The sequence below is a fragment of the Microchirus variegatus genome, assembly GCF_963457635.1.
Source record: "Microchirus variegatus genome assembly, chromosome: 17".
NCBI classification, from domain to species: Eukaryota; Metazoa; Chordata; class Actinopteri; order Pleuronectiformes; family Soleidae; genus Microchirus; species Microchirus variegatus.
The window spans coordinates 22,650,551-22,675,301 of record NC_139818.1 but is presented as its reverse complement, the minus strand read 5'-3'; the positions used below and the strand labels follow the sequence as shown (position 1 = coordinate 22,675,301).

The 24,751-nt window shown below is 46.8% G+C and overlaps 1 protein-coding gene across 1 annotated transcript in view; it reads left to right on the top strand.

Moving 5' to 3' along the window:
- bahcc1b (BAH domain and coiled-coil containing 1b) overlaps positions 1 to 24,751 on the top strand; it is a gene marked incomplete at both ends in the record, with an annotated part of 86,283 nt that overhangs the window by 40,458 nt on the left and 21,074 nt on the right. The window contains 13 exons of the mRNA XM_083903763.1: positions 766 to 2,826; positions 3,387 to 3,498; positions 4,021 to 4,214; positions 4,484 to 4,624; positions 5,639 to 5,856; positions 6,138 to 6,528; positions 10,484 to 11,479; positions 17,245 to 17,441; positions 18,792 to 18,928; positions 19,210 to 19,314; positions 22,642 to 22,720; positions 22,904 to 23,090; positions 23,882 to 24,037. Of these exons, the coding sequence (XP_083759889.1) occupies positions 766 to 2,826; positions 3,387 to 3,498; positions 4,021 to 4,214; positions 4,484 to 4,624; positions 5,639 to 5,856; positions 6,138 to 6,528; positions 10,484 to 11,479; positions 17,245 to 17,441; positions 18,792 to 18,928; positions 19,210 to 19,314; positions 22,642 to 22,720; positions 22,904 to 23,090; positions 23,882 to 24,037 (4,974 nt within the window). The remainder of the gene's footprint in view (positions 1 to 765; positions 2,827 to 3,386; positions 3,499 to 4,020; positions 4,215 to 4,483; positions 4,625 to 5,638; positions 5,857 to 6,137; positions 6,529 to 10,483; positions 11,480 to 17,244; positions 17,442 to 18,791; positions 18,929 to 19,209; positions 19,315 to 22,641; positions 22,721 to 22,903; positions 23,091 to 23,881; positions 24,038 to 24,751) is intronic.

Below are 24,751 nucleotides of genomic sequence, written 5' to 3'. Positions count from 1 at the left end.
TTTTCTCATTTCCTTTTCTCTAGATATCACTACAGCAACACATTGCACCGCTGCAATATAGTCATTTCATAACACCTTTTTAGCAGCTAATGTTCAAATCTCTTTAGAGCTGCCATTCCCAAGCGTGTGGCCGGGTTTAGTGGTGCACCAAAAAAAACCTACAGCACAACAGTATCTGCAAGCATGTATTTCATAAACTGACAGAAAATAACATGTAAAGGCTCCATCAAAATCACTCTTCTGTAGCTCAACGCACCTTCTGCTTAGGCTACACCCACCTTCATAAATCTGCCGTCCACACTCTACCCCATCATTTTCTTGAGGTCAACGCTGTTGACCTTTCTCTATTTTGATTTAAAACTCTGGGGTTGTGTCTTCAGTCCGGAAGAGCAGAGACCGTCGAAAACAAAGCCACTAAGTCGTCCAAATTTGCTTCCCGATGGGGACCTTTTTGGCCTCAACACGACTTCCAGCTGTGAAATAAAACCTCCGTCAACACTGACTCGCTTTTATCTCGTCGTCAGTCTCGCAGCAGAGCAGACGACCTCTTTCTTTAAACCGCTGTTGTGTCGCTGTTTCATTAGTCGTAATGGTTGAATCGAAGCAAACAGCTGCAGAGGAAAGAATCAGCTTCCTGTTTACACTTTCATGAGCTTTTACAGTACGACCGAGTGGTCACGTGATACACAGCGGTCCACAGATTGTGTTAGTTTAAAAACTGGCATGACTGCATCTTTATATCTCTGCCTTCTGCTCCTCTTCCAGATCACTTCTACCTAAGAGGCCTTCCTCCGCAGCCCCCTTTGCTCTCCACCAATCACAGCCTCCCGCCGTTGTCCAGGACGGCGCCCGGCCATCCTCTCGGCTCTTGCAGCCGTGAGACAGACGGAGGAGGAGGAGGAGGAGGAGGAGGCGGCGGGAAGAGCACCAAGGACGCGGGCGAGAAAGGAGTTTCCTCTGTGTCGAAGGACAAGGAGCGATCGAGCAGCAAGGACCGGCACCAGGAGAGCAAAGACAAACAACACCAGCTTCATCATCACCACTCCCACCAGACGAACCCTGCCACCGCTCCGTCTGGCTACCATCACCAGGCGTACGCCCACCCCCACCCCCACCATGCCCTCCTCCCTCATCTCACAACCCAGAGCAGAGAGGAGGACCACAGACACTCTCTGGAGAGACACAAGGAGTACAGAGACAGCGATTCAGGCAGTCAGGGGACAAAAAGTATGACTGCCTGTAAACTATCCAGCGGCTCGGGGTCAGAAAGCGGCTCCAAAGGTGGCGCAATGAGCAGCTGCAGTGGCGGTGGTGCGATGGGGAGACCCGTGTCCGGAGGAGGTAGGCGGTGCTCCAAAGACGGACTCATAAATGGCGAAATGAGGATTAGTGAACCCTCGACATCGTCCTCTGAATGTATGAGACGAGGCACCGCCGCAGCGACGTCCATCTTGGCACCTCCCACCCCGCACTCCTACTCGATGCCTCCTCCTCCGCCTCCACCACCACCTCCTCATGCCTTACACATGGGCTCCCCGGTCACAGGAGGGTGGATACATCACGCACATCACCATCCTCATCCGGACTTTTACTGTTCCCCACTTACACTAACGCCCTCAAAAGACACCACATCCACCCCTGCGGGGTCTGGCAGGGAGGTGAAAGTCATTGGCCCAACGTACGTGCCCTCGGTTGGACACCTCGGAGACCTGGCATCCCCGGATTGTCGTGGAGCAGGAGGAGGAGGCGGCAGCAGAAAGGGAGATGATAAGAGTGGGGACGGATCTTATGAAAGTCATTCGCACCACCTTAGCCGACTCAGCAGTTGCCAGAAGAAGGACAAACCACAGCCATACCAGCAGCAGCTGGGATACGGCAAAGCTGACAAGCCTCCGGACTGGAGCCACCAGACGCAGAACTTTCACAAACCCGGCTCCAACGCGAGCTCTCAGCCCGAGCTGCGATCCTGCAGCCTGGACAGAGCGTCATCCTCCAGAGATATAGAGATCGTGGATGATGTTTACCGGCCCTCACTCCCACTTGATGCCCAGAGGACGCACCCTACCGTTGGACAGGGTACATCAAAGAGTGGCTCCGATAGCAGCACTCCCCCCTTCAGGGACTGTTCCTACTCGGGTCCTCATCCTGATGGGAAGGTGGGATCGGGGACTCAGAGGGAGGGGCAGAAGGTTGCAAGGATAAGGCACCAGCAGCACAGCAGCCATGGTGCGAGTACAGAAGATCGGGGAAGAGATGGAAGCCATACAACATCTTCTTGGGGAGCTCATCAGGAGGAGCAGAGGAAAAGCTCCCATCATGCATTGGTTGGTAGCGGTGAAGTAAGAGGCCTCGGCAAGAGACCTCCAAATAATGACCACAACCAGCCCCACTCTCAGCCACCACCACCACCACCACCACTCTCCCGCTCCTCACCGCACACCACTGAGGACGAAGGCAGTGCCATGAAGAACCTAATGAACTACAGCTCCCAGCAGCCTTTGCTGCTGCCACAGCGAAGCCCCTTTGGAGGTCTCGGCTGCCTTAAACAGGGCGGCGACAGATCAGAGAAGGGGGAGAGGGGAGTGGCTAAGAGCAACAGCACCTCCCCACAGGAGCCTCCTAAACAGTCGCTCCCTCCTCGCCGAGGCTCCATCAACGAGGGAGAGAGGGGCGACCGCGGCGGGAAAGAGTCTGGGGACGCAGGAGAGGGGGAGGTGCGGCAGCCTCCGGTGGGTATCGCCGTAGCGGTCGCCCGGCCGCCCCACCGCTCCCCGGAAAACACACCTGGACTCGGCAGACAAGGCAGGGTTCTGCCCAGCATGAAAGGTCAGACATTATTATTCTTGTCACGCTGGAAGTCAATTAATGCTATTTCTGTGCTCCAGGCTGAAAGAGAAATCTACTTTAGCTCACATTTGTTGGTTTTCCAAAAAGCCTGAAGAGTTTGGTGCCTCACATCCTTATTTGTGTTCCAATTTTCAAACGCTGTGAAGTGTACGATATGACCGATCTTTACCGTGCACCCTTCTTTTGGGGTAGCATGGCGGTCAAAGGCTGAAGGGTGGAGCTCAACGCAGTGCAGTCTATTCACTCATGGATAGAATTGTCGCTTTTCCGGCAACAATGGTATTGAAACGGTACAAATGCAAATGTCGTACTGGTATGGTAATAGTTCAGTCGGTGGGAACTTGGTGGAAATGCAAACCAGATCAGGGTTGACCCTTCTAAACCACATCATGGATTTTTTTGCAAAATTCTGCCAAATTCATATTTAGGCAACATTTCCTTGATGCAGGCAATTACTAGAGGGTTAGATGGTTCCCCTATGTTAGCATCTGACTGTACCACATTTTTGACGTTAACCGCCGGTCGCCCTTGTGGTTCAGGTGTGCCGCGTCCCGTGTATCCCCTCGGTCGGGAGGCAGAGGAGAGGAAGAGGATGACGGAGGAGCAGATTGGCCTTCATCATCTGGACCGAGACAGGGAAATAATCATCAGGTAGGTTCACGTGCGCCGAAATGCGTGAGCGGCCACTCGCGGATGCACTCGTGCATATGCGGCAGACGCTCTCTATTCATTCCGGCTCTTATCTGATGAGCCGGAGTTCTTTTATTCTCTTCTCTTTTCTCCCCCTCCATTTACTTTTCTCGCCCTTTGATGTGGTATTTCTTTGCCCTCTCTCTCTCTCTTCCCCCCTCTCTCTGTGAGATGAGATGTGGTGCATTAATGTTATGGAGACTAATGCGAATGTCTCTGAAGTATCACGCTCTTGTTATGTAGTCATATTAAGGGAAGAAAACATATAATGAGAACTCACGGACCGGGCACAAGATGATGGCTGGCCCCTGTTGCTGCTGTCACATTTCATTTTCTTGATGAATATAATGGTGGCGGTGGTAATGAAGATGACAGTGATGAAGATAATGATCATAATGATGGCGGTGGCGATGATGATGATGACAATAAGAGGGATAATCAGGATAATGACAAAGTTCACCCTTGCCTACCCATCTACCACAGGGAAAACAAGGATAGAGTGGAGTTTGCCAGGATCCACCCCTCCAGTAGTTGCCATGGTGACCTGACCTCCCACCTCTTGGTTCCTGGAGGAGCCAACCAATTAGGGGCGGACCCGGCTGCCCACGCTCACCCGGCTCACCACCATTGGATGCAGAGGACAGGAAGTCCTTCCCTCTGGATGGGGCATTCGTACGGTGAGTAGAGGCGGCAGGAAGTGCACGTTGAACACAATCCTGGGTCTTAAATACTCTTCGTGTCATGTTTATAAGTGTAAATGTTAACATTTGGGGGTAATTGACTGATTTGGGTGAAATCTACATACAGGGGGAGTGTATTGACAATGGGCGACCTTGTCTTGCTGTGTTTTCTTTAGCTTTGCTTAAGCGCACAAGCACGCTATCTTTTTTAGTAGTAGTAAAATCAGTATTTAAATGTCGCTGCCATTTGACTGTGTCGTTTCCAGGTCTAAGTCATGTGGGAATGAGCCCGGGCTTCCCCACAGGTCTGCCCAGCCCTCTGCAGCCCGTCCTGGGCTCGCTAACCCAAGACCCCAACTCCCCGCTGGTGGTTCTTCCTACGGAGCCTGGGCCTCATCATCATCTCGGTACGCTTGGCGCTCTTCTTTCGCCCGCGAGAACACGCACTCGCAGACAACCAGCAGAGCCGATATTCATTGCTCTACCCGTACTTAAGTGCCGCCACCCCCCCCCCTCACCACATCCCTTCTTCTCATTTGTACCATTGGAGCTGCTGCCATTTCTCTCCCAGAGTTTTAGTATCATTGGCTAATCATAATATAATGCTCAACTAAGTCCCTCTGTCAGTGGGGCCGTGTTTTATGGCTTCGTTAATGGGAGCAGCTATTCCATTGCCCCCTCTGCATGTGCCCGGCGTTATGCAAACCATTTTAACTGACATTCATCTCTCTTGCGGCGGCGCGCTGGTGTGTTTGGACTGGACCTTGCACAAGTGTGTGTGTGTGTGTGTGTGTGTGTGTGTGTGTGTGTGAGAGCATGTGCGTCGCGAGCGTGTACGGACATGTAAAAGTTAGTCGTGTTCATGTCTGGAACGTTGGAGACATCGCTCGGTGTGAAGGGTTGTGTTGTACGTCTTAGCTATTGCTATAGGAAAATGGGTAAAGTGTGTGTGTGTGTGTGTGTGTGTGTGTGTGTGTGTATGTGTGTGTGTGTGTGTCAACACTGCTTCGCAAACAGGCTGTGAAATTTAATTATCTCCCGCCTCCCTTGCCTCGCTTCGTGGGAGTTCCTGCAGAGAGGGGAAGTGCATCCACTGAACCCTTCCCCAGGGAAACATTAGCCCACTCAGGCTAATCTCACAGAACAAAGGTTCCCAGCGACAAGGCAGCCAAGAAAGGCTGTGTGTGTGTGTGTGTGTGTGTGTGTGTGCGAGTGTGTGTTTGTACATGCATGTGTTCACGTGTGCCTGTTGGGTCTGGTTTTGATGAGACGGCGTTATCGGAAATAGAGAGTTTTTTAAAAAAAAAGGTAAAAAGGAGGATGTTCTATGATTAATGCTATGCCAACAACAATGAGGTTGCACCCATTTATAAAATCAAAGCAATTCCTGTCTTTCTTAGTCTCACTATTTGCTCCTCCAGATGTTTTGGAGCAGTCGGGACTTTGGCCTCCTGTGTACGGAGCCCGCGGGCCCCCGCCTCACCTGCAGCATCACCCCGTCTACTCTCGCTCCTCATTCCTACGGCAACAGGAGCTCTATGCCCTGCAGCAGCATCAGCAGCAGCATCAGCATCAGCATCAGCATCAGCATCAGCAGCATCGAGCCATGGAGCACATGCAGCATCACTCCATAGCACAGGTACAACTCAGATGTACACTGCCGTTCAAAAGTTTGAGGTCACCTGTACAGTTTTGTGTGCAAAATGAACGCAATTTGCAAACACAATGTACCATCAGAACACTGGAAATGGGCCTCTATACACCTATGTACATATACCATTAAAAACCATACATTTGCATCTAGAATAGTCGTTTACCACATTAACGATGTGTATTTCTGATTCATTTAATGTTATATTGATTGAAAAAAGTGACCCCTAAACTTCCCCAATGATTTAACACCATGTAAATTCTCCACAGAGGAAACACGAGGAGCACGCCATCACCATCGAAGATTCTCCTCACGAGTCCTCGTCGTCGTCCCGGGCTCCACCTTCTTCTTCTTCTTCTTCTTCTTCCTCTTCCTCGTCTCATGCAGCCAAACCCTTCTCCCACACTCCTCCCCCGACAAAGACGCCCGCCCCGTCTCCAGGAGTGTGTCCCACCAGCCGTCAGTCGCCGTGCTACCACTCCCCGTCCAGGCGCTCTCGCCCGCAGAACCCTCTGACTCCCGCTCCGAGCCCGGCCGCGGCGGCTCCGCGTTCCCCGGCGCTGAGTCCCGCTCCATCGCACCTCTCTAAAGGCCTGGAGAGGAGCAGCGACAGAGGGGAGGGGCAGCCACCTCAGGATTACCCACAGTCCCTAGAGCCAGGTAAGAGTGTGTGTGTGTGTGTGTGTGGGTGTGTGTGTGTTTATCAATTTGAAGAAATCTACCAGCAGGTTAAGCCCAATTTATACTCCTGCGTAAAGTGCTCTGCGTAGCTACGCAGAGTCCTCTGCGTCGACGCAGAACCTGTCGAAGAGCCTCTGCGTCGTCTCCGGGTGCACGGAATATTTTTTAAGTGTCCGTCACTCCGTCAAGGGACTACGGAGACGGCAACAGCTGCGATTGGTCCTCAGGACATGCTGAGCGAAGCTGCTCTGTGCCGGCTCTCAGTGCGCTCCGGGCGTCCTGACAGAGGCGGAGCTGATCCCCGCCGATAACGCCGCTGCCGAACTATAAATACGTCATATCTTAACACACACAGCACATGTTTAGACTCTAAATGGCCAATTTCTCGCCTCAAATTATCTTAAAACTGCGTTCCGTGACACAGAAAAGTGAGAAACGGCCACTTTTTCAACAACAACAGTCTTTCTCTCTCTTTCTTTCTCGGACGCCATTGCTCACTGTAGCCAGAAGCACAACAACCTTGCGCAGCGACCCCTACTGATCGGGCGGGAAATTGCAGCGAGTGTCCGTCACCACGACGCAGAAGTATAAATGCTCGAGGCGTCTCCGTGGTGACGCAGACGGATAACGCATACGCAGTCGGAGAAGTATAATGTGGCCTTTAGGACAGTCACACAAAAAGATAAGACATCAAACACAGACAAAGACATAAGCTGCTTTCAGAAGTGCGGCGAGAATCTCCCAGGATTATGTGTAGGGGGCTGCATGTGTGAAAGTCCACAGAAGTCTCTCAGTGGAAAGGTTTATTGTGGAGATACCGATACCTACGGAGCTGTGTGGTATATTCACGTGAGGTTGTGAGAACATATGATGCAAAATCAACTTTTTAATCATTTTAACGCTTATATTTGGGACTCTGGAGGCCCTATGAGTCAGCGAAGTGTGAAAAAAGATGACTCGATCATGTTTTCGTGTCCCTAAAAACATTGTGTTTACGTGACTCACGATTGTTAAAATGAGTCTCTTAAGTAACTCAGTCCAGGCACCATTTGCCACTTAGCTCTTTTAGCCGCGTTAGCTCCTTTAGCGCCGGTTAGCGCGCCCACAGACGAACTGGAGCGGTCTGTTTATTAAACGAAAAGAGCAGATATAATAGATACAAATAACCAGCGTACCTGTGTATTGCGTACGTGTGCCTCTGTTTTTAAAGTTTAACGTTAATTTAGAGACTCATTTTAACAATCGGAAGTCGCGTAAACATGACGTCACGCGCTTATTTTTCCGGTCAGTCGTCATAGAAACGTTGACATGTTAAAATGAGTACCTAAAGTAACGGAGTTTTTCGTGCCGCGGGACTGGAGTCCAGGCACCGTTTGCCAGTTAGCTCCGTTAGCGCCTTTAGCGCCGGTTAGGGGACCGTACCTATGTTCCCCGGGTCCCATGTTCCCCGGGTCCCATGTTCTCCGGGTCCCATGTTCCCCGGGTCCTATGTTCCCCGCTTTGTATGTGACCGGGGAACATAGGACCCTTTCTCTAACCCTAATCCTAACCCTACCCTTTTTCAAAAAAAGGGTCCTATGTTCCCCTGTCACATACAAAGTGGACCTTTTTTGGGGAAAAAACGGGGAACATAGGACCCGGGGAACATAGGTACGACCCCCCGGTTAGCACACCTGCAGTCGAATTGTAGCGGTCTGTTTATTAAACGGAAAGAGCAGCGCTTCAAATAACCAGCGTACCTGTGTACTGCATATGTGTGCCTCTGTTTTTAAAGTTTAGCGTTCATTAAGGGACTCATTTTAACAATCGGGAGTCACGTAAACATGACATCACACGCTTATTTTTCCGGTCAGTCGTCATGGAAACTCGTCATGCTTTAACGTTGGCACTGTTAAAATTAGTCCCTAAAGTAACGTAGTTTTTCGTGCCGCGGGACTGGAGTCCAGGCACCGTTTGCCAGTTAGCTCCGTTAGCTCCGTTAGCGCCGGTTAGGGGACCGTACCTATGTTCCCCGGGTCCTATGTTCCCTGCTTTGTATGTGACCGGGGAACATAGGACCCTTTCTCTAACCCTAATCCTAACCCTACCCTTTTTCAAAAAAAGGGTCCTATGTTCCCCTGTCACATACAAAGTGGACCTTTTTTGGGAAAAACAGGGAACATAGGACCCGGGGAACATACAGTAGGTACGACCCCCCGGTTAGCACACCTGCAGTCGAATTGTAGCAGTCTATTTATTAAACGAAAAGAGCAGCGCTACAAATAACCAGCGTACCTGTGTATTGCGTATGTGTGCCGGGTGTCGGGAGTCGCGTAAACATGACGTCACGCGCTTATTTTTCCAGTCAGTCGTCATAGAAACGCGTCATGCGCTAACGTTGACACTGTTAAAATGAGTCCCTAAAGTAACGTAGTTTTTCGTGCCGTGGGACTGGAGTCCAGGCACCGTTTGCCAGTTAGCTCCGTTAGTGCCTTTAGCGCCTTTAGCGTCGGTTAGCTCCTTTAGCGCCGGTTAGCGTGCCTACAGTCGAGCTGGAGTCTGTTCATTAAGCAAAAAAGAGCAGCTGAGCACGTGTGCCTATGTTTTCAAAGTTAAGCTATTACTTACGAGACTAATTTTAACAGCGTCGTACGTTGACGCTGTTAGCGCCGTTAACGGCCAATTCTTAGCTAACAGAAAGCAAACAACGTGAATTTGAAGAGGATTACACTCCTTCTACAAACTCCAGAGAGTTACCTGGAGTCTGTCTCTGAAAAAACAAGCCACAGAGAGACAGACGCCGTTTGAAACAGAGACGGACGGCTGCTGCTCTGCTTTTATCTGATCCTTTCCTCTGTGTGCCCTTCAGAGTGTGTGTGTGTGTGTGTGTGCAGTTTTGTTTGTGTTCAAGCGAAAGAGGTGACAGCGGGCAGGTCGGCCGGTAAGGTCAGAGGAAGCATGTGGGCTCTCAGTGTGTCATGTTGTGTGTCACACACACACACACACACACACACATGAAGGAAGGTCAATGAAATCCTCGCACAGACCCTTCTTATCCTTCAGGGGTCCTTGAGCGGTACGGCGCGGAAGGATACGACGCATTCATCTGCGCGTGCTGTCAGGGCGGCGGAGGGATACCATCAATAATAAGGGAACGCAGGGGTGACAGGGCGCGGTGCTGCAATCACAGGGAAACGGCAGCGAATCATCAATATCCCACATCAATCTATACGCCGACACACAAAAGCACACACTGTACTTTTACACGTACATTCTCTGTTTTCTTAGCTTTTCCTTTTAGCAGAGCAGATTATTGCATTTATTTTGCAGGAAAATCTTTCACAAGTGGGGGAAAAAAGCACCACAATTTGACTGAATGTACCTCTTGGGTCATTGTTTTACATCAGAATTTCATTTCCTGGGCCCATTTCAGTGATTTTGATGTCAAATGACAGGGAAAATGTCTAATTTATAAATCAAAAATCCTTTTTATATGTCTTTCTGCCATTTACTCTGCAATATTTTCTAAAAAATAATATAGAAAATATGCAAAAACACGACATCATTCCAGCAAAACTTTTATTACAAATGTTTGTACAAAAATTTGCTCTTTAGAAGCCGAATCCTGATGTGCATACTGCTGTACATTATTTTTGCATCTGTACATTATTTTAGAAAATATACTGAGTAAATGGCAGAAATAGATGAGATAAAAAGATTAAAAAAAAAAAAAAGATAAAAAGGTTTTACTGATTTATTCATTAGAATTTTTTACTATCGTTTGACACCAAAATCACTGAAATCGGCCCAGGGAATGAAATTCTGACGTAAAAGACGATTTTTTAAAAATGGCCGCCATTTTGAAATTTACGTGGCTAAAATACATTTTGCTAATCTGCTCTCATGATTTAAATGCTTGAGAATAATCTGTCTATATCACCCTTTTCCTCACCAGACTTGCCACCTGTTTACTCCTACCCTCCAATCACCATGGGCTACAAGGCTGGACCTTCACCTGCCGAAGCGCGATTGGCCGAACACGCTACGGTGGAGGCGGAGCCGGCCGAACCGGACTCCCGCAAGTCCCTCCCACGTCCACACCACATGACCCAAGAAGAGGCAAGAAGCAGAGAAGAAGAGGACGTGAGAGACTGTGAAGTGGTAGAATCTCAGAGTGGAGTCGCCGAAGAAGAAGAAGAAGAAGAAGAAGAAGAGAAGCGGGAAAGGAGGGCAGAAGCGAAAGGATGCTCCGTCTCAGAGAGGACTGGACCCTCGCCATGCCCTTCCCCGGCTCCAGTCCCAGATCCAGCCTGCCCAGCCACAGCCACGGGCAAAGCCCTAAAAGTAGAGCTCTCTCTGGGCTGTCAGGGCCAGGAGGCCAGCCTGGAGGAGCCGCGGCTATCCAAAGAGCAGCAGGAGGAGGATGATCTGGAACGTGGAAAAGAGGACATGGTAGAGGACGAGGCGGAGAGAATGAAGCCCGACCCGACAGAATGTACCGTCTCTGTGCCTGTGGAGAAGGAGGAGGAGAAGAAAGAGGAGGAGGAGGAGGAGGAGGGAGACAAAGATGGAAAGATTGTAGACGTCGCCGAGGACGAGGAGGAGAAGGAGGAGAGCGCTGCGAGTCCTGAAGAAGACTTGGTGGAGGTCACCTGTCGCTCTCCTGCTCCTCCTTCTCCTCCTCCGGCCCGTGAAGCGGCCGTCCTCGCGCCCACATCGAGCACAGCCGCCGCCGCCGCCGCCGCCGCCCAGCTCCAAGGAGCCTACATGTGGAGCCTGGAGCTCCTGATCGCGGCGGCTCTGTGCGCCACCAGAGATGCCTTGTACCCGCCCGCGCCCGTCGCCCGGGCCCCGAGTCCTCCGGCGCACCACGGCATGGAGATCCTGGGGGAGTTGGCCGAGCTGGAGATCCAGCAGCGGAGCAGAGAGGGCAGAGAGAACGTCACTGAAGGTGAGGAGAATTCATTTTTATTTCCAACCACCTTATAACAGAGAACCTCAGAGAACAAAGAGGACGGTAACCGTGGATGCTTGCTTCATTTGGTTCTGTGAGGAGGTTCCACACCTTGTAGCGGCTTTGTGCATTATAAATACCTTGAAGGGCCACTTTATTAGGTACACATGACACTTAATGAAGAGGCTAGAGGTTAGGGTTAGGGTTTGGAGTGGTCTTCTGCTGCGGGAGCCCATTGTGATGTGCTTTCAGGTGGCTATTTGAGTTGTTGTTGCCTTGACTATGATTTCAAAATGGGTTCCGTCCATTCTCCTGTGACCTCGAGCATCAACAAGGCATCTATTTATCTCAGTGGATGTTTATTTTCCTCTATTTTTTTTGGGACCATTCTCTGTAAACCAGTGCATGAAATTCCCAGCAGATCAACAAGCAGGCACCGTTTTCAAAGTCACTGAAGTCACCTTTTTTTTTTTTTATCCTCAATGTGATGCTCTATTTGAACTCCGGCAGCTCATTATTCCGAGGATTGAAGGATTCAAAGGATTCAAAGGCTTTATTTTTGTCGAGTGCAAAACAATAACATCCTATTTTTTATTTTTTTTTTATAATGCAACGATGACCACGTTGTGATTGGCTGATGATGAGATATTACAGAGCAGTTGAACAGTTGTACGTTAATAAAGTGGCCAGAGGTGAGTGTGTAGAATCAACAGTGTCGCTTTACATCACACTGTACAGTTGTTGTTGTTGTTGTTGTTGTTGTCGTCGTGTTTTCGGGGGTCTGTGAAAATCAGATCAAGGTTTTTTTTTTTTTTCTTACCCTACTTTGCTGTCAACACACACACACACACACACACACACACACACACACACACACACACACACACACACACACACACACACACACACACACACGGATGGTGAACCAAATATAAGGATATGGGAGACGTGTGCAACCCAGATGTGCAGACGATGAACTCGTGAACACACACACACACACACGCACACACACACACACACACACACACACACACACACACACACACACACACACACACACACGCTTTCCCACTAACTGTCCTGCTTCCTCCCTCAGCTCGGACTCTCTATTCTAGACCACGCTGCTCCCTCTGGGATGTGTGTGTGTGTGTGTGTGTGTGTGTGGCATGGAGATGGACAAACAAGCTTGAGCTTCACACACACACACACACACACACACACACACACACACACACACACACACACACACAGCGTGTCCCCCAGGCTCTGGCGTCTTGCTTTGCTAATTAGACCCTTTCTTTTAAAACACTTCTCCTGTAAGCGCTCCTATTTTCCTCCTCGTCCCCTCGGAGAGAAAGTGTTTTTATTTATGCCACGATCAGAGTGTGTTTGTGTGTGTGTGTGCGCTGCACATCAGTGTGTGTGTGTGTGCGCTGCACATCAGTGTGTGTGTGTGTGTAAGCTGTTAAGTAATCCCAGATGAATCCCCCCGCTCTCCTCCGTCAGAGTCTGTGTGTCTCTGCTGCCTGCGCCTCCTCCTCCTCCTCCTCCTCCTCCCTCTGTTATTATTTCCCCCTCACTCACTTCCTCGTCGTCTTCTCCTCCTTTTTTCTTCCTTCTCTTCTTTTTTATTTTTTTATTTTTTTTATTAAACCAATGTAATCTTGTGTGTGTAAATCCTGCCTCTGCAAGCCGTGTTGATGGAATTAATAAGTGTAAAAATCATAAGTCGCGCCACAGCTGTCCTGTGCATGTGTGTGTGTGTTGTGTGTGTGCGTGCTGTGCATTTTGTTTACGTGTGCACGTGGTTAGCATGTGTAATAGGTGTGAAATCAATAAGTCCCGTTTGCGGCGTGGAAAGGCGGCGCTCGGGCAAAATTGCAGCACGTTTGGTTTTTAAAGCGCGACCGCAGCAGTGTGAAATGTTATCAACGCCGTGTTTTTGGCGTCGCTAGCGTGTGCAGATGCGTTCATGCTAGGGCTGCAATAGTTTTTCTATAAATCGAGGACGCAAAACGCGAAATTATTCTTCTTATTTATTTTTTGGGGAATTTTTTTTTATCCGAGTAATCGAGGAATAATCGGTAGAATTACGAAAAGATTCGCTAGCTGCAGCCCTCGTAAGCTACATTAAATCAGCTAACATTAATGTTTACGTTAGAGTGTGCCGGAAGCGTTAGCAACTGGATGCTATCGGCTCAGATGCTGAATCATTGAGGACGTTTTGATGTCCGTCTCTACCGTCGCACCAGTTGAAATCGGGATGTGCGTTGTGCGCGTCTGCTAATACGGTCCGTGTGGAACCACAGTGTGGTGTAACGGCGTGTTTTTGGCGTCGCTAGCGTGTGCAGATGCGTTTATGCTGGGGCTGCAGCTATTAAATATCAATAATTTTTCTTTAAATCGAGGACGCAAAACGCAAAGTTATTCGTATTATTTATTTTTTTTGTAATTAATTTTTTTATCCGATTAATCGAGGAATAATCGGTAGAATGCTCGATTACGAAAAGATTCGATAGCTGCAGCCCTCGTAAGCTACATTAAATCAGCTAACATCAATGTTTATGTTAGCGTGTGCCGGAAGCGTTAGCAACTGGATGCTATCGGCTCAGATGCTGAATCATTGAGGACGTTTCGCTCTCCGTCTCTACCGTCGCGCCAGCTGAAATCGGGATGTGCGTTGTGCGCGTCTGCTAATACGGTCCGTGTGGAACCACAGTGTGGTGTAACGGCGTGTTTTTGGCGTCGCTAGCGTGTGCAGATGCGTTTATGCTGGGGCTGCAGCTATTAAATATCAATAATTTTTCTTTAAATCGAGGACGCAAAACGCAAAGTTATTCGTATTAATTATTTTTTTTGTAATTAATTTTTTTATCCGATTAATCGAGGAATAATCGGTAGAATGCTCGATTACGAAAAGATTCGCTAGCTGCAGCCCTCGTAAGCTACATTAAATGAGCCAACATCAATGTTTACGTTAGCGGGTGCCGGAAGCGTTAGCAACTGGATGCTATCGGCTCAGATGCTGAATCATTGAGGACGTTTCACTCTCCGCCGCCGCGCCAGTTGAAATCGGGATGATGCGTTGTGCGTCTGCTAATACGGTCCGTGCGGAACAACGACCCCTGCGCTGAACGGGCCGCGCGAGATGGGAATTAAACGAATACGCCAGGAATTTTTGTCATGGAGTTACTCGAATCACTCGAGTAATCGTTGCAGTCCTACTTGACATGGACGGATATCTCGGTTTCTCGCTGGAGATCGCAATTACAGATTAAGGAATCAAGAGATTCTTTCCCCGCGCACAGTCTGAATGAACCACTTCTTAAGGGAGCGTCACACTTTTCTTTACCCCCTTCACGTTTACTTTACATATTGCAATTTCAGCTCAATAAACGTCCCTGATGTTCCTGTAATGATCGCATATCAACTGAAAGTGTTTTTAATTTTGCGCCACTGTTCCTAAAATTCCTTTGTGCCTCCTCTTATTACATCCTCTGCTGTTATTGCTGTGTGTGTGTGTGTGTGGCACACCGTAGAAGGGTTAGGGGTATATCCATCGATCGCCGCTCTCCTCCAGCGGACGGAAAACGAGGTGCGGTGATGTCAGCGGTGATGTCATGCTGTCGCGGTAACCGGAGCGTGCCATTGGTCCGAGCGGATGAGACGGCGCTGACCTCTGCGAAGCCGGGACGGGACGAACGAATCCTCCCTCTCGGGTTCTTCCCGCTCTCCGAGGAGTTGCCCCGTCTTGTTTTCACATCCTTTGCTTTTCACCCTTCTCCTCCTCCTCCTCCAACCTTCCCTTCACAGCTGAGGGCTCCATCCTTCTCCATCCATCTCTTCCTCCTCCTCGTCCTCCTCCTCCCTTTCGCCTCCTTTTTTTCGCTGCATTTCTGTCTCGCTCTGTCTCCCGCTCAAACACGAGCGCGGCTTTAATAATGTCAGATGTCAGTGAATAGGCCTTGCAGCTCCAGTGCACAGTGAGAGTGATCCGGTGAAACCTCTCCTCTCTCTCTCTTCCTCCTCATCTCCTCCTCTCCTTCTCTCCTCCTCTCCTCGAAGGGGGAAATTGGATTCTGTCCATGTCCATAATGAGGAGATGTAGGAGAATAAATAGATAGCTCAATAAACGCTCTGCCTCTTATTGCCTCTCCTCCCCTTTACTCCCCATCATCCCCTCCCCCCTTCATCTTGCTGCACCTCCTCTTCCTCCTCCTCTTTCTCCTCCTCCTCTCCAGTTCCTCCAGCTCAGGTGAATGTGTGTGTTCAGAACGAGTGTTTTGTTTGCATAGATGTGTGTGTGTGTGTGTGTGTGTGTGTGTGTGTGTGTGTGTGTGTGTGTTCTTGTACTTGCGGCATACTGAGGACCAGTGAGGGTTTTTAAACAACAAAGTGAGGTCATTTTTACGGAGTGAGGACATTTTGGCCGGTCCTCACTTTGTTTTCATTGAAATCACTTCCTTAGGTTGCTATAACATGCTATACTCAATTTGTAAAAATTTTAAATTTTGGACGACTTTTTCTCAAATTTGGACCATCATTTTTTTTTCAAATTTTGGACCATAATTTTTTTTTCAAATTTTGGACCAAATTTTTTTCAAATTTTGGACCAAATTTTTTTCAAATTTTGGACCAAATTTTTTTCAAATTTTGGATCAAAATAATTTCTTTCAAATTTTGGACCAAATGTTTTGTTTCAAATTTTGGACCAATTTTTTTTTTTCAAATTTTGGATCACATTTTTTTTTCTCCAAATTTTGGACCAAATTTTTTTTTTCAAATTTTGGACCACATCTTTTTTTTTTCAAATTTTGGATCCCATTTTTTTGGTCAAATTTTGGACCGAAATTTTTTGGGTCAGATTTTTTTCTCAAATTTTGGACGACATAGTATAGAATGACGTTTTTGTCAAATGTTGGACCAAATATTTTGGGTCCAATTTTTTTTTTCAAATTTTGGGTAAAAAATTTCTTTCAATTTCCTTTTCAAATTTTGGGTCAATTTTTTTTTTCAAATTTTGGGAGACATAGTATAGTATGACGTTTTTGTCAAATTTTGGACCAAAATATTTTTGTCAAATTCTTTTTTAAATTTTGGTTGACATAGTATAGTATGACGTTTTTGTAAAATGTTGGACCAAAAATTTAAAAAATAAAATAGAATCGAAAAAGTTTTCCAGCCCTTTTTGCTCTGGGGCTCCACCTGCAGACATTTTATGGTACTGCAAACAGTAGTTCTTTGTAGATGTCATTCATGAAGTAGATATTTGTAATTGTGTTGATTTATAAAGTGGAAATGCTGGTCCTCAGTATGCAGCAAGTACAAGAATGTGTGTGTGTGTGTGTGTGTGTGTGTGTGTGTGTGTGTGTGTGTGTGTGTGTGTGTGTGTGTGTGTGTGTGTGTGTGTGTGTGTGTGTGTGTGTGTCGTCTCATGAATATTCCCATTCATCTGCTGTTGCTGTGACGATGACAGAGTTAATGACAGTGACAGATGTAGAGATGCTTCTCTCACACACTCCCCTTGGTGTGTGTGTGTGTGTGTGTGCGTGTGTGTGTGTACGATTAGACGTATACATCAAATACATCAAATAAACAACCTAATATAAGTATCACCGCTTTTCCAAGGCACGGTTTTAAAAATAAATCCCCAGTGTGTGTGTGTGTGTGTGTGTCAGCCTTCCGTCACGTTTGTTTGTGTGATGCAACAATCTGACACCACCACCGCCGCCGCCGCTCTCCCCTCTCTGTCTCCGTCGCAGGTGAGGACATGCTGACCTTCGACCTCCACAGTCTGGCGACGCTGGCGGCCGCCCGTGCTCTGGAGATGAACGAAGGAGGAGGAGGAGGAGGAGGAGGAGGAGGAGGAGCGGTAGATGTTGGCGTGGAGCGGCAGTGTCCCATCAGGGAGAGGCTGAACCTGCGCAGGAAGTGCAGCTGGACGCCGCGACACGAGCCGGTGAGGATCGACGAGCGAGCGCAGCTCACGTTTGTGCGTAAACAGCAGATGTGTGAATGGGGACGGAAACGCCTCGCACATTTGTTGTTTTTCCTGAAACTGAAAACAGATTCTCTCACATCACATTTACACTTTGTTTTGCTGTCAAGTTCAGCAAATATTACGTTAAGTAAGTAATATAACGTTGGACGTGAAAGAATTATGCCAAATCAGAAAAAGTCCCCCCTCTGTATTTGTTCATAATTGTACATCATTCAGCTTCAAATTCACTTGAGGGTTTTGATTTCAAGGAGTGATTTGAACTAGTTAATTGCTGATAATCTCTTCTAGTACCATTTGTAACTCTTTGTTTAGGGTTTTAGAAATCTCATTAAATCTGGATGCACTCATATATATATAGTTGTATCATCTGCATACAGAGAAATACTGGATAATTGTTTAAGATAGAGAAAAATAGAAAGGGCCGAGTTAACTACCTTGCGGAATCCCACACTCAACATTCATAAAACACACGTACAACATTAAGAAGACTGTGTTTTCATAATGTACATTATTCAGTTAAGGGCTTCGCTTTCAAGGCGCGATTGCTACCAAATACAGTGATCGTAGTCTTAGATTGTTTTAGGACTAGCTAATTGCTGATCATCTGTTCTAGTACAATGTGCATCGCTTTGTTTAGTGTTTTAGAAATCTCATTAACTCTGGATGCACTCATATATATATATATATATAGTTGTATCATCTGCATACAGAGAAGTACTGGAGTTTTCCAACGCACAGAGGAAGATCATTGTTAAAGATAGAGAAAAATAGAAAGGGCCGAGTTGACTACCTTGCGGAATCCCACACTCAACATTCATAAAACACGCTTAAAACACTTAGAAGACTGTGTCTGGGTGCACTTATATATATATATATATATAGTTGTATCATCTGCATACAGAGAAATACTGGATTTTTCCAACGCACAGAGGAAGATCATTGTTAAAGATACAGAAAAATAGAAAGGGCCGAGTTAACTACCTTGCGGAATCCCACAGTCAACATACACACAGGTCCATAAAACACTAAAGAAGTCATTTTTTTTATATATATATATAACATTCATTTCTTTAGTTGCCTACTGATCATAATGTCTGACGAACACTTTGATCTTTAAAGAAAAAGCCTTGCTTTTATATCCAAATGAGCTGCTTTTGGGGACCAAAACTTGTGATCGGCGCGGTTTACGAAAAGCCTCTGCCAGGCTGAACAAACACTGGCTGCCGACTTCAAATAATCATTGGAACTCCATTTGTTTTCAGCCCTTTTTAAATTTCCTCCCTCTCTGTGTGTGTGTGTGTGTGTCAGGTGTGCCCAGTGAAGGGCTCCATGGAGACAATGGGAGGGGAGGAGTTGGCCATGCGTGTCCAGCTGGCTGAGCTACAGCGACGCTACAAAGAGAAACAGAGAGAACTGGCCAAGCTACAGAGGAAACACGACCACCAGTGAGCACACACACGCACACACACGCACACACACACACACACACACACACACACATACACACACGCTGGAATGAATCGCGCATTCCTACATCGGCAATTCTGCCGTCATGCCGCATCCTCCTGATTCATCAGGACTTTGCACTCCGCTCACACCTAATGCAGTTTGACCTGTAGCCGATGCAAGTTTCCTGCACGTTTCTCGCCATCTTTTGATCTCTCTCTCTCTCTCTCTCTCTCTCTCTCTCTCTCTCCGTCCATCCTCCTCGTCTTCCTCCTCGCAGGAAAGAGGAGACGTCTCGCAGCCCCGCTCGCCGCGGGCCCGGCCGCCCCCGCAAGCGCAAGTCCACCCCCGGCCCGGCTGCCGCCGAGAGTTCCAAAAGGCTCAGGTCAGTGCTGCGCGATGTGGCATCAGGGGGAATAATCAGGGTGATTGGTGCAAAAAAAAAAAGGCGCCGCCCCCCCCCACCCCTCCTTTTCCCGCTCATCCATCCATCCATCCATCCCTGATTTCTGTTTGTGTTCCCGGTGAAAGGCGCGGCTGATTTCTCAAGAAGTTTCTTCTTCTCCTTCAGCTGAATTGATTCAAACGCTCTGCAGGCTGATGATTTGCCTGATTGGGCCGTGCACGCGCACACACACACACACACACACACACACACGTGCACACACACACGTGATGGAAGCGTGATGGAGACGAGGCCTCCCTCCCATGAATCACCATTAATCACTTTTAATCATATTTATCACCCGCATTGATCACGTCCACGGTTCCTCCTCGCAGCATATTTTAACGCGGCCGGACAAAGTCCTGATGTACAGTTATTACAGTGATAAACGACCAGTATTTAACACATTCCTACACACACACACACACGGTGATAAATGTGTTTTCTCAGGCCGCCCCACCTCTGTTAGCATGTGCGCCCGTCGCCTTGATAAAATGATTAGAGAAACTCGAGGTTTGTCACGGGGGTAGCCCCGCGATTAGAAGAGCGCTAATGAAAATGACAATAAAAGGCTTTAGTCTTACACGCTGCTGCTGCTGCTGCTGCTGCTGCTGCTGCTGCTGCTGCTGCTGCTGCTGCTGCTGCTGCTGCTGCTGCTGCACCACCTCAACTCGTTTTAATTAGCGGAGCTAGCGGGGTTTGGGTCTGCTACGTGCGCGAGCCGCATTTCTGTCATTATTAAGCAGCCTTAATTGTGTCGCCTTGTTTATGCTTTTTCACGTCTTTGTGGGAGTCGTGTGACGGTGAGAGGGAAAACAGAGACCTCTCCTAATCCCAGTGGACGGAAACGCGTTTAATCTGAAGGGTTTTAGAGCGGGTGCAGAATTTCTTTTTATTATTGCAAAATCCTGCGTCATTTCCAACAACACGGTGCTACTTACATCCATGAATGATTAGCAGTGTTTTGTGTAACTTGGGATGAAGGTCAATATTTTATATGTCATCATTCAGATCAAGTCGCTGCTTGGATAAGTTAAACTTTTCCTGACTTGTGCGGCAACACCAAGGTTATAATAATATGGGATTTTTCATAAGTTTTAGTTTTTATTTCATTTTTTAAATTTCACTTTTTGTTTTTTGAAAGTAGTTCATTTTAATTACTTTTTAGAGCAGGTTTGCTAGTATTTATTTTTTGTAAATGTGTGTGTTTAGTTGAGGAAAAAAATCAATACGGGGGTCCACGACAATTTTAGCTAGTTTTATAAACACACAGCTCTAGTTTCAATTTCAGTTAACGAAAACGGTTTTTAAAATTTTAGTTTAGAAACTAACGTGACGTGAAACCGTACCACGGAGAGGCGTCATTACACTCTGTGTAGCTCCGCCCCTTTTTGGAGCCTGGGATGTTCCAGATTGGTCGTTTTTTGCCGACTTTTTTTCCGACGGAATCGCATATGCGGCGCATTCCCGATCTGCAGCGCCCGACGGGAAAACGCGGCGCCTAAATGCGCGAAAATCACTCTCGGACCCGAGCGGTGAGCGCACGATAACGTATGGAAATGTACGTAAGCTCGGTGTAGTGTAGTGCAGGTGAGGACGTGACGAGGCATAAATGTAGAGGATTAAAAGCTCGGCCGGGGTCAGACAGATGTGCAGACTCCTCTTCCTCCTCTTCCTCCTCTTCCTCCTCTTCCTCCTCTTCCTCTCCTGGGAGCGGAGATGCTGAGAGCCAAAACCTTCCCTCTGTGGGGATATAGGATTCACCTGCCTCAGACACAGCTGCTCACAGAGCGCGAGTGTGTGTGTGTTAGTGTGTGTGTGTGTGTGTGTGTGTGTGTGTGTGTGTGTGTGTGTGGCTGCCTGAGAGAGTATGCATACAATGAAGGAAGGACAGAGAGGGAGAAAGAGAGGGAGAGGAAGGGAGGGAGTGTTCAATAGAGGTTAGTGTTTATCGATTGAGGCCTGAAGCTCCGGTCAACGGACAGACTCCCCCGAGACTGCTTCATCTCGCTCTCTCTCTTCCCCCCTTCAACCGTCCTCCTCCTCCTCCTCCTCTTGTTCCTCTCTCTATGTGTGTGTGTGTGTGTGTGTGTGTGTCTTCTCCCCCGTCTCATCACGCTCATCCCTTCACGTGGTGATTCAGCGCAGTTTCGTATATTCGCACGGTCGCTGAATATTTGCCGTCAAACTGTCTCTTACCTCATCAGAGCTATGAGGAGAGTGGGAAGACGGAGAGAGAGAGAGAGAGAGAGAAGGGGGGGGGGGTGGAACTAAAGAGAGAGAGAGAAGAAAAAAAAAACTTGAAAAGTGCTTGAATTTAAATGTTCAAGGTTTTGCAAAGTGCTTGAAACTTTTGCAGTGTTTTACACACACACACACACACACACACACACACACACACACACACACACACACACACACACACACACACACACACAAATAAAAACTATCTCTGTATGAGTGCTGTTATAACCAGGCGACTAAAACAGGAGTTTGGTTGCTTATAGAATACCACGATCCATTTTAATGTGATTTTTTTTTTACCTTTACACACCTCACTGTTCACCTCCAAATGTGTTGGAGAACCTATGTAGGATTCACTCTTGTATAAAGTACCTTAAAGAGGTATTTAAGGTAGTAAAAGTACAAGTATATTACCAGAAAATCACTTTTTTATCATGATACTTTAATAAAAGTCTTAAAGTATATGACATGTACTGTACTTAAGTATTTAAAAGTCATTTTGTGGCCGCGTCAGGGTTCGTCTGATTTTATTTTGTAGTAACGAGTAAAAAAAGTGTAGTTGCTAGAAATATGAAAACCAAAGTAAAGTACAGATATGTGAACGTTGTACTTAAGTACACTAAGAAAGTATTTGTACTTTTACAACTCTGGTCGACTTCAGTTGGCGTCAAAACTCAAAAGACGTTTGTTTAGCTTGTCCACTGTGGGCTACTGTAAAGAACGCGGCGATTCCAAAATGGCGGCATCAGTCGAGCTAAACGGCTCGTTTTGGGATGATGAAAGACTGCGATTCATACGTAATCCTGCGTGTACACATTAAAAAAAGTGTCTTATTTCCTATTTAAAATAGATTTACCTCAATTTTACACCCTGGACTTTTAAATATGTCATTTTCCGCCGCTGTAAAGGGTCCGGAAAATATTCAAAAATGGGCATTGAATCTGAGCTTGAACATGTGAGTGGATTAATCCTGTAGCACGGTCATCGTTTACTCAAGTGCATCTTTTTATATTTTTTTTGCAGGGCTGAGCTGAATTTGTTTGAGGAGAAAGCCAGGAAGAAAATGACCAGTCACGGAATGAAGAGCCTCAGTGGTGCACAGGTTGGTCTCCCGCCCGGTTCTCTCTCTCTCTCTCTCACACACACACACACACACACACTGACAACTACTTCCTGCTGCTTTCCCTCTCTCTCTCTCTCTCTCTGCTGGATGTTTCAATTAGCGGAGAGAAAAAAAAAAGAAGAAGACGAGTCGATAATTAGCCGTTCCGCTCTCCGTCCACAGATGAAAGCTTGCTGTAAGCACCGAGGAAGACCCAGCGCTCTGAGCTCCAGGTTGGCCAGGCGAGTCACCCAGCTGAAGCAGAAGGCCGCAGCCCAGCGCGGGGCGCCGTCGGCGGGCGCGCTGCACTGCAGAGGGGACCCCCGGGCAGAGGGGGCGCCCAAGAGTCACTGCAGGCAGACGGGGAAAGGTGAAGAACACGGTTCTATAGTTTTATGTCCGCGCGTAGATTTAAATCTAAATGCTAAATCTAAATCTAAATGTTACGTCTAATTGCTAAGTCTAAATGCTAAATGCTAAATGTCAAATCTAAATCCAAATGCTACATGCCAAATCAAAATGCTAAATCTAAACCTAAATGCTAATATAAAACTAAATGCTAAATCTAAATGTTAAATCTAAATGTTAAGTCTAATTTCTAAATCTAAATCTAAATGCTACATGCTAAATCTATACCTAAATGCTAAATCTAAACCTAAATGCTAATATAAACCTAAATGCTAAATCTAAATGCAAAATATAAATGTTAAATCTAAATGTTAAGTCTAATTTCTAAATCTAAATGCTACATGCTAAATCTATACCTAAATGCTAATCTAAATCTAAATGCTAAATCTAAATGTTAAGTCTAATTGCTAAATCTAAAACTCAATGCTGCTCACTAAATCTAAATGCTAAATCCTAAATCTAAATTTAAATGCCAAATCTAAATCGAAAAGCTACATGCTAAATCTAAATGCTAAATACCAAGTCTAAATCTAAATGCTACATGATAAATCTAAATGCTGTATGCTAAATGCTACATGCTGCATGCTAAATCTAAATCTAAATCTAAATGCCACATGCTAAATATAAACGTTACATGCTAAATCTAAGTCTAAATCTAAATCTAAATCTAAATGCTACATGCTACATGCAAATCTAAATCTTTTGGGTAGATTTGTGCGCCTCCCTAAATGACACAGACTGTTGATCCCTCAGATCTCCAGCAGGACTGGGCTACAGCTGGTCAGAAGAGGAAGAGAGGTCGTAAGCCCAAAGTGTTGATGGGCGTCAACTCGAGCAGAATTCATCACAAAGAGGAGCAGACGTCTGACAAACATGGAGTTAAGAGTGACAGCGAGAGCTCAGAACACGGTGAGTCACACACACAAGATGATAACCTGCTGTAAAGTGGAAAAACCTTAAGATACGGGTTGAGTTGGGTTGATTTGGCTCAACCAGACATTGTGAAATGACACAATTACACAACGCCGAGTTCAAAATCAACATAAAAAGTCAGATACAATCCAAAAAACACCAGAATTAAAGTGAGAAATGTGCGTGTCTTCTGTTCTGCAGTGGACATACCCGTACATAAGAGGATATAAAAGAAGAAAAATAGCATAACAGATGAGTTATAATTCTGTATCAAGAGAGATATCAGCGGACGCTTCAGGCTGTGATATTTTTAAAAAAAAGTGGTATTGAGTCATCCCTATTAAAAACCCCCATAAATGCCGCCATGGATGGATACGCCTGTCGTCCGCATTAGCACAGTGTTTTAGAGCCTCAAACACAGAAGAAGAACTTTAACAACACTTTAGTCTGAAAACTCAATTTTGTGTGTGGACGACCAGAAAAGGAGAGACATTTGAAGCAGTTACCGACTTCCTGCCGCGACTTCATTAGCTGTCAACTTTGCCTCACAGTCCGGCCAAATTACAGATCATGAAGATCATGCTCTACAAAAACAAATGAACAATGTTGGGATGCCATTTCTAAAGTGGCTCACGCGGAAAATAATTGCAAAATTTTGTCACAGTTAGCTTCAAACAACGTTTGGAAAAAGTGGTGTGAATTTTTGAAAGT